The 12,900-nt window shown below is 36.9% G+C and overlaps 1 protein-coding gene across 8 annotated transcripts in view; it reads left to right on the top strand.

Moving 5' to 3' along the window:
* The window catches only part of LOC105489083 (coiled-coil domain containing 171), a 395,301-nt gene that overhangs the window by 83,553 nt on the left and 298,848 nt on the right, over window positions 1–12,900 (top strand). For all 8 annotated transcript variants that reach the window (XR_011612600.1, XR_011612601.1, XM_071077821.1 and 5 more), the window contains one exon: window positions 5,173–5,333. Coding sequence is in view for 6 of the 8 variants with exons in the window: in XM_071077821.1 (XP_070933922.1) it covers window positions 5,173–5,333 (161 nt within the window). In the remaining 2 variants the exon portion in view is untranslated. The remainder of the gene's footprint in view (window positions 1–5,172; window positions 5,334–12,900) is intronic.

Genomic DNA, 12,900 nt, shown 5'->3' on the forward strand with positions numbered 1-12,900 from the left:
ATATGTGTGGTTTGTTACCTGCATATATTGCCTAATGCTAAGGTTTGGTGCATGATTGATTTTGTCAGCCAGGTATTGAGTATAGTACCCAATCGTTAATGTTTCAACTCTTACCCCCTTCCTGCCCTCTTCCCTCTAGTAGTCCCCAGTGTATATTGCTGTCATCTTTATGTCCACAGTTATCCAGTGTTTAGCTTCTACTTATAAGTGAGAATATGCGGTATTTGGTTTTCTGTTCCTGTGTTAATTTGCTTAGGATAAGGGCTTCCAGCTGCATCCATGTTGCAGCACAGGACATGATTTTGTTCTTTTTTGTGGCTGCATAGTAATCCATAGTGTATATGTACCACATTTTCTTTATCCAATCCATCGTTGATTGATGAGCACCTGCGTTGATTCCATGTCTTTGGTATTGTGAATAGTGCTGTGATGAACATAAAAGTGCATGTGTTTTTTTGGTAGAATGATTTATTTTCTTTTGGATATGTACCCAGTAATGGGATTGCTGGGTCAAATGGTAGTTCTAAGTTCTTTGAGAAATCTCCATTTCACTTTCCACAATGGCGGAACTAATTTACATTCCCACCAACAATATATAAACATTTCCTTTTCTCAGCAGCCTCATCAGCATCTTAACATGCTGTTTTTTGACTTTTTACTAATAGGCTGAAGTTTTAAATTCATGAAAAAAACATAATTTCAAAGTTAGGTTTTTCATTGTAGTTGTGATATATCCCTGGGAATATATAGTTCATTACTATAAATATGAAAATTATTACCTATTTTTTACTTATATGATTTAAAATTAATATTTGATATCTCAGTGCTATGACTTAGAAAAAATGAAAAGTTTTTATTTGAATCATAAATCTATAAATATTTACAAATATTTTCAATGAGGTACATCTAAAACCATTCAGTTTCGGAGTAGTTTGATGGAGAGTACTAAGTAGCTGTAACTAATCACCATCTTATAAACTACTGTTGAATATGTATTTGAGATCTGTTATTAAGTTTGTTTGTATACTTTGGCATAAAAATGAGAAAGCAGACTTAAAAGAGCTGACTCAAATTTGTTATTTTGTAGTCTGATTTTCTTTCAATTGATTGGTTTACCATTTGTGATTGAGGGTGCTTATTTTCTAAAAGAAGGTAGCAATGTAGACAAGAAGAAAATATTTCCCAGATTTACTATTTGACTTACAAACATTGGATTTAGACATAATATCAAAGAAAAATAGAATTTAAGGGGTACAATTACAAAATTTAAATCGAGTTGTATCTACCTATCTATTTTACTTCCTTACTTTAGTGTAAGAATAAACATTTCATGCCAGGTGCAGTGGCTCACACCTGTAATCCCAGCACTTCGGGAGGCTGAGGCGGGCGGATCACTTGAGGCCAGGAATTCCAGACCAGTCTGGCCAATGTGGCGAAACCCTGTCTCTGCTAAAAATACAAAAATTAGCTGGGTGTAGTGACGCATGCCTGTAGTCCCAGCTACACTGGAGGCTGAGGCATGAGAATTGCTTGAGCCTGGGAGGTGGAAGTTGCAGTGAGCTGAGATCGTGCCACTGCACTCTAGCCTGGGTGACAGAGTGAAACTCTGTCCCCACCTCCCTCTCCCCCCTGAAAAAAGAATAAACATTTCAATTATTCCAGAAATTTTGGATAATTAGAAAGAATTCTGGTTATTATCATTTTTATGGATTAATGTTGAAACATTTTCATGGCGTCTTAGGCTTTGTTTCCTGGTGAGTTTATCTTTCCTAACTCAGGTTGTGTGTTGCCATTCCTATGAGGCTTGCCTCACACAGAGTTCCATAACTTTTCTCTGAATTCAGGACCTTTGTGCATACCTCTGTCACAGGAAGGATATACCATATCATTTTGCAGTCTATGTTCTCTTAAAGCCTATGAGCTCCTCAAGAGCTAAGACTGTGTAGTTTAATGATTATTGTATATATCTTGAGCATTAGGATATTGACTGGCATGTATTAAGTACTTAATAAATATTGGTTAAATAAACATTGCCAGTCAGGCACGGTGGCTCACACCTGTAATCCCAGCACTTTGGGAGGCTGAGGCAGGCAGATCACTGGAGGTCAGGAGTTCGAGACCAGGCTGGCCAACATGATGAAACCCCGTCTCTATTAAAAAAAAATACCAAAATTAGCTGGGCGTGGTGGCAGGCACCTATAATCTCAGCTACTCAGGGGGCTGAGTCAGGGGAATCGCTTGAACCTAGGAGGTGGAGGTTGCAGACTGCCGAGATCACACCACTGCACTCCAGCCTGGGGGACACGGCGAGACTCCATCTCAACAACAACAACAACAACAACAACAAATTGCTTCATTAGATCCTTGTAGCCACCCCGCCAAGTAGATAGTCTAGATGACGTTATTATTATTCACTATTTATAGATGAGAAGCCTCAAGTATTTGGAGTTTTAGTAATATGCCCAAAGTCACATTAGTTAATTTTGTAGATCTGGGATTCAGCCCGAGTTTTGTTGGTTTGTTTTATTCTAATATCTGTCATGTTTGGACAGCGTCAAACCCAAGTTTTATGGTTCTAAAACCCATTTTCTGACTAATGTGAAGCGTTTTTTTTCTCTCCCCACCCCTTCTTTAAACTATTTTCTAAAAAACTCTTTTTCTTTTAAACTTTATTTTCTGCAAAGGTAAACTATCCACAGAGTTCAAAAATTAAAACAATATTGGATTGAGAGTTCTTGCTTTCATTCTTGTCCTTCCCATTCCTCTACCTTCCTGCCTGCTTATTTTTATTCTTTTTCACTTATTTACCCCAAATGTAGCATACTATATACACTGATGTGGAACCTGCTATTTTCAACATATATCAGCAATACATTGTTCTTGAACACTATGTGGAGAACTACATAATTTTTAATAGTTGTTTTGAAAAAAGAATAAACTCGTCTATTTTACAGCAACATGGATGGAACTGGAGGCCATAATCTTAAGCGAAACAACGCAGACACAGTCAAATACCACGTTCTCACTTAGAATTGGGAGCTAAATAATGTTTACATATGGACATAGAATGTAGATTAATGGTCACTGGAGACTCAAAAGGGTGGGAGGCTGGAAATGGAGTTAAGGGATACTCAATGGGTACAGTGTAAACTATTGGGTGTTGGTTACACTAAAAACCCAGACTTCACCACTATGCAATATATCCATGTAACAAAACTGCTCTTTTACATCTTTATTTATTTTTGAGACAGGGTCTTGCTCTGTCACCCAGGCTGGCGTGCAGTGGTGCGATCTTGGCTCACTACAGCCTTGACTTCCCCAGCTCAAGTGATCTGCCTACCTCTGTCCCCCAAGTAGCTGGCACTACAAGCGCATGACACCACTCCCAGCTAATTTTTGTAATTTTTGTAGACATGGGGTTTTACCATGTTTCCCAAGCTGGTCTCAATCTCTTGAGCTCAAATGATCCGCTCGCCTCAGTCTCCCAGAGGGTTGGGGTTATAGGCATGAGCCACTGTGCTTGGCCTGTAGGCCCTTAAATTTACACACACGCACACACACACACACACACACACACACACACGCACGAGTTGTTTTGTAGCCTTTTTACAGCTATATATAATTGTTTTGTTGGAATGAACTTGTTTATTCATCCTATGGTTGGTGGACACAGGGAATATAGTTTTTTTTTTTTTTCTTTTTTTTTTTTGAGACGAAGTGTCGCTCTTGTTGCTCAGGCTGGAGTGCAGTGGCGCGATCTCGGCTCACCGCAACCTCCGCCTCCCAGATTCAAGTGATTCTCCGGCCTCAGCCTTCCTAGTGGCTGGGATTACAGGCATGCACCACCACGCCCGACTAATTTTGTATTTTTTTAGTAGAGACGGAGTTTCTCCATGTTGGTCAGTCTAGTCTTGAACTCCCAACCTCAGGTGATTTGCCCACCTCGGCCTGGAAATATAGTTTTAAAATGTCTTTTTATGTAGAATTTCAAGTGTATGCAAAGTGAAATAGTAAAATGAACTTCCCACATACCCATCGCCCGGCTTCAATACTTACCTCATGTCAATGGTTTTTATCTCTTACCTCCTAGAATTCTTCCACTTTCAGCTTTAAAATTTTTTTTTATTTTTTATTTTGAGGGAAGGTCTCACTGTTAACCAGGCTGGAGTGCAGTGGTGCAATCATGGCCCACTGCAGCTTCGGACTCCCTGGCTCAAGGGATCTTCCTCCTCAGCCTTCTGAGTAGCTGGGACTACAGGCGCCGGCTGCCTCCAGACTATTTTGAAGTGAATCCCAGATATCAAATCACTATAACCATAAATATTTCAGTCAAATAGTATTGTTTGACAGTAAGAACATCACTTTTCTATAGTAAGAAATCCGTTATAATCTATATATAAGAATAAAAAGATCTATTAAATTTCTTAGGCTTATAGAGATACTCATGTTATAATGTTTCTTATAAGAGAGGAAGAATACTTCCCTTTAGTTTTCAAAAACCAGGCCAGGAGCGGTGGCTTATGCCTGTCATCTCAGTGCTTTGGGAGGCTAAGGTGGGAGGATCACTTGAAGCTAGCAGTTCAAGATCAGCCCGGGCAACATAGCAAGACCCCATCTCTACAAAAAGTAAAAAAAATTAACTGGGTATGATGGCGTGTACCTGTAGTCCCAGCTACTTGAGAAGCTGAGGTGGGAGGATCACTTGAGCCCAGGAATTCAAGGCTATAGTGAGCTATGATCACACTACTGCACTTCAGCCTGGGTAACAAAGTGAGACCTTGTCTCTTAAAAAACCCAAACATTTAATTTATTATATTTTATAAAAGAAGTATCTGAATGGATTAGTAGGTAAAATTTTGAAACTTTGAAAATTTAGATTGAGTTGTATCTATATATCTATTTTTCTTTGATAGAATAGGTTATATTGTACCAGCCTATCTTTCATAACACAGTTAACTCTTGTCTTCATTCTTCCACTCTTTCTCTTTTTATTTAAACATATTGAGAAAGGGAATAAACTGTCTTTTGTTTGTTTATTTTTCTTTTTTAAGCCAAAACAGAAAGAAGTGCTTGGATGAATGATAATCTGTTACTGTCAAAGTATTCTACTCAATTTAAGATTGATGCTAGCATTTCTTAGCTTGATTTAATTACTTGTCTGTCATCTGGTAGTTACGGATTCGAGACCTTGAAGGAGCTTTGCAAGTAGAAAAGGCCAGTCAAGCAGGAGCTGTTGCTGATTTGGAAATGATCAAGAATGAATTCAAAGAAGTTGAAAGTGCATATGAGCGAGAAAAGCATAATGCACAAGAGAGCTTTGCAAAGCTAAATTTGTAAGTATTCTACTGTAAAATTCTCTAAATTAACATAAAGATTTTATAAAAGCTATGTAAAATATGAATGTATACTATGTATTTTTGATATAGCTCCCATTAATGTCTGTGGTAGATTGGGGTAAGTGACTTCATAAAGCATAACTATACTTTCCTGTATAGGTAAAAATGGAAATGCTCTTTTGGATGTTGAAGTATATTATATTCCAAGTAGCCCAAGAAATTGAGTAATATACTAGGAAGTAAATATATTAATGTAGTTTGTATTATATGATTGATGTAATGCAATATCTTTAAGTATTAAGACCAGCTTGGGCAACATAGTGAGACTTCGTCTCTACAAAAAAATAAAAAAATTAGCCGGGTATAGTGGTGTGCACGTGTAGCCCCAGCTACTCGAGAGGCTGAGGTGGGAGGATCACCTGAGCCCAGGAGTTCAACGCTGAAGTGAGCTATGATCTAAGGCTAAGATCTGGGGCTAAGATTTCTAAGCCACGTAAAATGGTCTATATGAAGATGGATAATATTTGACATTTTCTCAAACTACAGAAATAATAATAATAGCAGTAATACTGCTACTAGTGGCTAACATGCATTTGTGACTCACTACATACATAGCACTGCATCGTTTCATTTGTCTAACACCCTATGAGGAAGGTACTTTTAAAAATCTCTTTTACAGATGTGGAAATTGAGGCTTAGCCAGAGTAAGGACATATAGCTCCTAAGTGGCAGAATTAAAATCTTTCTGACTCCTACTGATTTTAACCTTTTTCAGTTCAAAAGCCTTTCATCTTCAAAATTCTGTGAAATGCTTTAAGAAGTTTATAATGCATTCATATGTTTCCAAAAATAAGTCAATAGTAGACATTTTAAACCATTTTCCCCCAGAGGGTGAAATTCATACTACTATTTGTTTGTGGCATGATAATACACTGGCATATAGGAATTATATTTTAATCTTAGTTTCTATTTATGGCAAGTAGATAATGGTTTTCCATTTGTAGCCACAGTATAAAGATTTCTTTTAAAATGCTTTATTGGCTGGGCACGGTGGCTCATGCCTGTAATCCCAGCTCTTTGTGAGGCCGACTCTGGTAGATCACTTGAGTTCAGGAGTTTGAAACCAGCTTGGCTAACACAGTGAAACCCCGTCTCTACTAAAAATACAAAAATTAGCCAGGTGTGGTGGTGGGCACCTGTAATCCCAGCTACCTGGGAGGCTGAGGCAGGAGAATCACCTGAACCTGGAAGGCAGAGGTTGCAGTGAGCTGAGATCGCGCCATTGTACTCCAGTCTGGGCAACAGAGGGAGACTGTGTCTCAAAAAAACAAAAAAACAAAAAAAGACTTTATTTATTATAAGAATTGAGTTAATTTAAGTGAAAGTATTACTTAAATAGTGGTAAATTTTGTGAGTGTGACAAAAACCATGAAGATTGTACCTGAAAGACTGAAAAAATTTAAAACTCTTTTAAAATGTTGGTTTCTTTAATTAATGATACTTATAATATTTTAAACCAATAATTGTTAACTGAATTTCCTTGCTTCCTCTAGTATGACTTAAATGACATTCTGTGAATGTTATTCTAAGGACTTATTTCTCATTTATTTTTTTTGAACCGTTGCTTGAATGTGCACATTTAATATATTTCAATGTATTCAAATTTTATTCAAATATGTATTCAAATATTATTCTGCATATCTATTTGAAAGGCTTTTATGTGGAACATAGTGAAGATTTATTTACTTTTGCTTTAAGGTAATGATTAGGACCTACAAATAAAACTGTAAGAAGTCAGAATGAGCTCCCAATAATTAAAGCTTTCTAGCAATGAAATAATAGACATCTTTCAGGGAACTAGTGACTCCCTGCCTTGGGAAATTCAAAACACAGAGTGGATGATTCTCTGTCATGGATATTGAAGAAGAGAGTCTCATAAAGATTGGACCGGAGGAATTTTAACCTACTTGCTAACAATTAAGCTCTGAGTCTAACCTATGTACTTTCCTAATTGGACCCCACAGCAGTTTTTTTCCTTAAGTTTGTTTTGCTGTTAGTTGTATTTTGGTACTTGAAAAATTTTACTCAAGTTTAATATTCCAGTAAGCACCAACTGACAATTCTAAACATTGGTTACATATTCCAACTAGGCACTAGCTAATTAACACTCCTAATGCTTTAACATAATGTCCCTTATCGCTTCTTCATCTGTATATAACTGTCATAATAATACACGTTAAATATTATAAATAAATAATGACAGGTAATCGTTAAAGCCCAATAATCATTGAAAATTTCTGTGACTTTCGTTTTCCCATCCAGTCTTCCTTTTCCGTGTATGTGAAATGAAAGCCACTTCCATCCCTTCTGTCTGTAGTATAAGAAGGAGTGATATGACTTGAGGGATCTACCTGTACTTCCATTTTCCATTTTCTGCCTGTACTTCTGACTATACTTCAGAATCGTCTTTAAAAAAGGTTTTTTAAATTTCTTAAATATTTTTTTAAAGAAGATTCTGAATTTCTGAAAAAAATTCTGTTGTTTCAAAGTAGTTCTAAGTTTTGGTTAATGTATTCCACATAGAGAATTGATAGATTTTAGGTCTTTAAGGTAAATAATACTTTTAACTTACAACTTTGAGAATGTGGAGTTTTGGAGTAGAATATTGTTTTACCTGTTGTGAACTGATGTAGCAGTTCATCATGCTTGAACCTGCCATTGGGTAAGGTTCTTAAGCTTCTGTTTCTTGCCAGGTAGACCTAGGCAGGATCTCACTAAAAGTCAGGAGAAAAAAAGCTGTGTTTATATTGCAGAGTTCTAGTTTTGGTCCATAGTTTCATAACAGTAGACATTCCTGCATGAAATTATTTTAGATGGAATGTATATATTCCATCATTCTGTAATCAAAATTTCTTAGTGTAAAATTTTTTCCATCTAAAACTTACAGTATGAAACTAAAGCTTTTCAATAATCTTTTGTTTTCTTTTTGAACATTTTTTTTCTTTTTAATTATGGGTAAATAATAGTTGTACATGTTTATAGGGTACATGTGATATTTTTATACAAGCATACAATGTGTGATGATCAAATCAGGGTAACTGGGCTATCCATTAACTCAGGCATTTATCATTTATTTATGTTAGGAACATTCCAATTCCACTTTTTTAGTTATTTTGAAATATGTAATAAATTATTGTTAACTATAGTTGCTCTGTTGTGCCACCAAACACTAGATCCTGTTACTTCCATCTAGCTGGATTTTTGTACCCATTAACCATCTGAATTTTCAAATATAGTAAAGTCTTCATTAGCTGTGATAATTGATTGCTGGGCAATAGTAGGGAGAAAGAGATCATAGTAATTCTCAGGTATAGTTGAAACTTAAATTTAATTTGAAACATCATTAGTCAAATATATCATACTAAATGGACTGCATCTAAATTTATTTCTTAGACTCAATATTTAGGAATTTAGCTTCCTAAATATATCACCCAAAAGGATAAACATAACAACAGTATTGTAACTTAGTAGCACTATTTTTGTTTACATTGTATGTAAAACATAGTCCAAAGATGGCTATTTGTTAAAATAGCCTGTTATTGTCAAATTCTTAGCTGAAGTATTTAAAAAAAAAAAAGAAGAATGGAACTCCAGTAGGAAAGAAGGCATCCTAGCTACAGACTTACTTCTCCTCTCTTCCCTTTCCTGCCTAAATCCTCCACCTTTTAAGTCCTGGCCCTTTCCCATCAGAATTCGGAGACGAGGCATCTCCTTTACCTGCCCTACTCTTGCCCCACTTACTCCCTCTTGGTTGGGAGTTTAGCAGCGTGGTAGGAGTCAGCTTTTTTGGGTTGTCCACCAGAATGCTCAATAGCAAGGTGTGTTCCCCCATTTCAATGGACACAGTTTGGCCTTTATTTATAAAATAGTACCCCCCCCAAAAAAAAAAAAGCTGTGTGTGTATTGTGTGTGTAATGACAGATGCACTTAATTTTGTATTTTTTGAGTAATAGTAATTTTTAACTAAAATCTTGATTTTATCAAATTAATACATGTACACAGTCTAATGAATAAAATGGTACTGTTAGGCTCATGAAAAACAACAGTTTCATGCCCCATTGCTCTCCACTATCAGTTTCTACTCCTTTGATGTATCTGCTTTCAAGTCTTAGTGCTGTTTCTTCTGAAATTTGGTTTCATATTTCTAAATAACAAGCATAGTATGCCATTTTTTCAGTTTCTGCCTTTAGATATCTATTGACTTCTACTTATATATCTCTATTACATGCTTCTCCCACACCACAGACACTTACTCCTTCCCCCTTTCCATCCTTTCCATAGAGTTATATTTTTGGGTTCAGCATACTTTATTTTTTCTACAGTTTAATTTTTGTTAACCCATCTTTTTTTTTATAGCACATTTTATTGTGTTCTTTGTTATTTATTGTCTGTCTTATGTAACAAGAAACTTTGTTTTGTTTATTACTGTCTGTCAATGCCTAGAAAGGTACATAAGAGCTGCTAAATATAGATTTATGGAATTGGGCTGGATGTGGTGGCTCATACCTGTAATCCCAGCACTTTGGGAGGCTGTGGTGGGAGGATTGCTTGAGGCCGAGGTGGGGGAAGATTGCTTGTGGTGGCGCATGTTTGTAGTCCCAGCTATTTGGGAGGCTGAGGTATAAGGATTGCTTATGCCAAGGAGTTCGAGGCTGCAGTGAGCTATGATCATGCCACTGTACTTCACCATGGGCGACCAAGTGAGACGCTGTCTAAAAAAACAAAACAGAAAATATTTGCAGAATCAACAGATGAGAATAGTTAATAATTGCCTCATTTTAAACTGTATTAGTTTATGTGATTAACCAATCACTTATTAAATTATTTCTAAACATTAACAGAACCGAAAGTCTCCCATGTTCCTACACCTCAGAGATGCTATCATTTTAAATTTCTTCTAAGAGATGTTCCTCCTGGACTCTTTTGTCTACTTCTTCCAGTCTGGGCAAGTTTTTTTTTTTTTAATTTATTTTTAATTTTTTTTAGACTTTAAGTTCTAGGATACATGTGTGCAATGTGCAGGTTTGTTACATAGGTATACATGTGCCATGTTGGTTTGCTGCATCCATCAAGTCGTTTACATTAGGTCTTTACATTAGGTCTTTCTCGTAATGCTATCCCTCCCCAAGCCCCTCACTCCTGGCCAGGCCCCGGTGTTTGATGTTCCCCTGCCCCGAGTACATGTGTTCTCATTGTTCAGTTCCCACCTATGAGTGAGAACATGTGGTGTTTGGTTTTCTGTCCTTGTGATCGTTTGCTCAGAATGATGGTTTCCAGCTTCATCCATGTCCCTGCAAAGAATGTGAACTCATCCTTTTTTATGGCTGCATAGTATTCCATAGCGTATATGTGCCACATTTTCTTAATCCAGTCTATCATTGATGGACATTTGGGTTGGTTCCAAGTCTTTGCTATTGCGAATAGTGCCGCAATAAACATATGTGTGCATGTGTCTTTATAGCAGCATGATTTATAATCCTTTGGGTATATACCCAGTAATGGGATGGCTGGGTCAAATGGTATTTCTAGTTCTAGATCTTGAGGAATCGCCACACTGTCTTCTACAATGGTTGAACTAGTTTACAGTCCCACCAACAGTGTAAAAGTGTTCCTATTTCTCCACATCCTCTCCAGCACCTGTTGTTTTCTGACGTTTTAATGATCGCCATTCTACCTGGTGTGAGATGGTATCTCATTGTGGTTTTGATTTGCATTTCTCTGATGACCAGTGATGATAAGCATTTTTTCATGTGTCTGTTGGCTGCATGAATGTCTTCTTTTGAGAAGTGTCTGTTCGTATACTTTACCCACTTTTTGATGGGGTTGTTTGATTTTTTTCTTGTAAATTTGTTTAAGTTCTTTGTAGATTCTGTATATTAGCCCTTTGTCAGATGGATAGATTGTAAAAATTTTCTCCCATTCTGTAGGTTGCCTGTTCACTCTGATGGTAGTTTCTTTTGCTGGGCAGAAGCTCTTTAGTTTAATTAGATCCCATTTGTCAATTTTGGCTTTTGTTGCCATTGCTTTTTGTGTTTTAGTCATGAAGTCCTTGCCCATGCCTATGTCTTGAATGGTATTCCCTAGGTTTTCTTCTAGGGTTTTTATGGTTTTAAGTCTAACATTTAAGTCTTTAATCCATCTTGAATTAATTTTTGTATAAGGTATAAGGAAGGGATCCAGTTTCAGCTTTCTGCATATGGCTAGCCAGTTTTCCCAACACCATTTATTAAATAGGGAATCCTTTCCCCATATCTTGTTTTCGTCAGGTTTGTCAAGATCAGATAGTTGTAGATGTGTGGTGTTATTTCTGAGATCTCTGTTCTTTTCCATTGGTCTGTATCTCTGTTTTGGTACCAGTACCATGCTGTTTTGGTTAATGTAGCCCTGTAGTATAGTTTAAAGTCAGATAGTGTGATGCCTCCAGCTTTGTTCTTTTTGCTAAAGATTGTCTTGGCCATGCAGGTTCTTTTTTGGTTCCATATGAACTTTAAAGTAGTTTTTTCCAATTCTGTGAAGAAGGTCATTGGTAGCTTGATGGCAATGGCATTGAATCTGTAAATTACCTTGGGCAGTATGGCCATTTTCATGGTACTGATTATTCCTACCCATGAGCATGGAATATTCTTCTATTTGTTTGTGTCCTCTTTTATTTCCTGAGCAGTGGTTTCTAGTTCTTGAAGAAGTCCTTCACATTCCTTGTAAGTTGGATTCCTAGGTATTTTATTCTCTTTGTAGCAATTGTGAATGGGATTTCACTCATGATTTGGCTCTCTGTCTGTTATTGGTGTATAAGAATGCTTGTGATTTTTGCACATTGAGTTTTGTATCCTGAGACTTTGCTGAAGTTGCTTATCAGCTTAAGGAGATTTTGGGCTGAGACAATGGGGTTTTCTAAATATACAATCATGTCATCTGCAAACAGGGACAATTTGACTTCCTCTTTTCCTAATCGAATACTCTTTATTTTTTTCTCCTGCCTGATTGCCCTGGCTGGAACTTCCAACACTTTGTTGAATAGGAGTGGTGAGAGAGGGCATCCTTGTCTGTGTTGGTTTTCAAAGGGAATGCTTCCAGTTTTTGCCCATTCAGTATGATATTGGCTGTGGGTTTGTCATAAATAGCTGTTACTATTTTGAGATATGTTCCATCCTTACCTAGTTCATTGAGAGTTTTTGGCATGAAGGGGTGTTGAATTCTGTAGAAGGCCTTTTCTGCATCTATTGCGATAATCATGTGGTTTTTGTTGTTGGTTCTGTTTATGTGATGGATTACATTTATTAATTTGCATATGTTGAACCAGCCTTGCGTCCCAGGGATGAAGCCAACTTGATCTTTGTGGATAAACTTTTTGATGTGCTACTGGATTTGGTTTGCTAGAATTGTATTGAGGATTTTTGCATCTATGTTCATCAGGGATATTGGTCTAAAATTCTCTCTTTTTGTTCTGTCTCTGCCAGGCTTTGGCATCTGGATGATGCTGGCCTTGTAAAATGAGTTAAGGAGG

The sequence above is a fragment of the Macaca nemestrina genome, chromosome 14 (genome assembly GCF_043159975.1).
Source record: "Macaca nemestrina isolate mMacNem1 chromosome 14, mMacNem.hap1, whole genome shotgun sequence".
Lineage (NCBI taxonomy): Eukaryota > Metazoa > Chordata > Mammalia > Primates > Cercopithecidae > Macaca > Macaca nemestrina.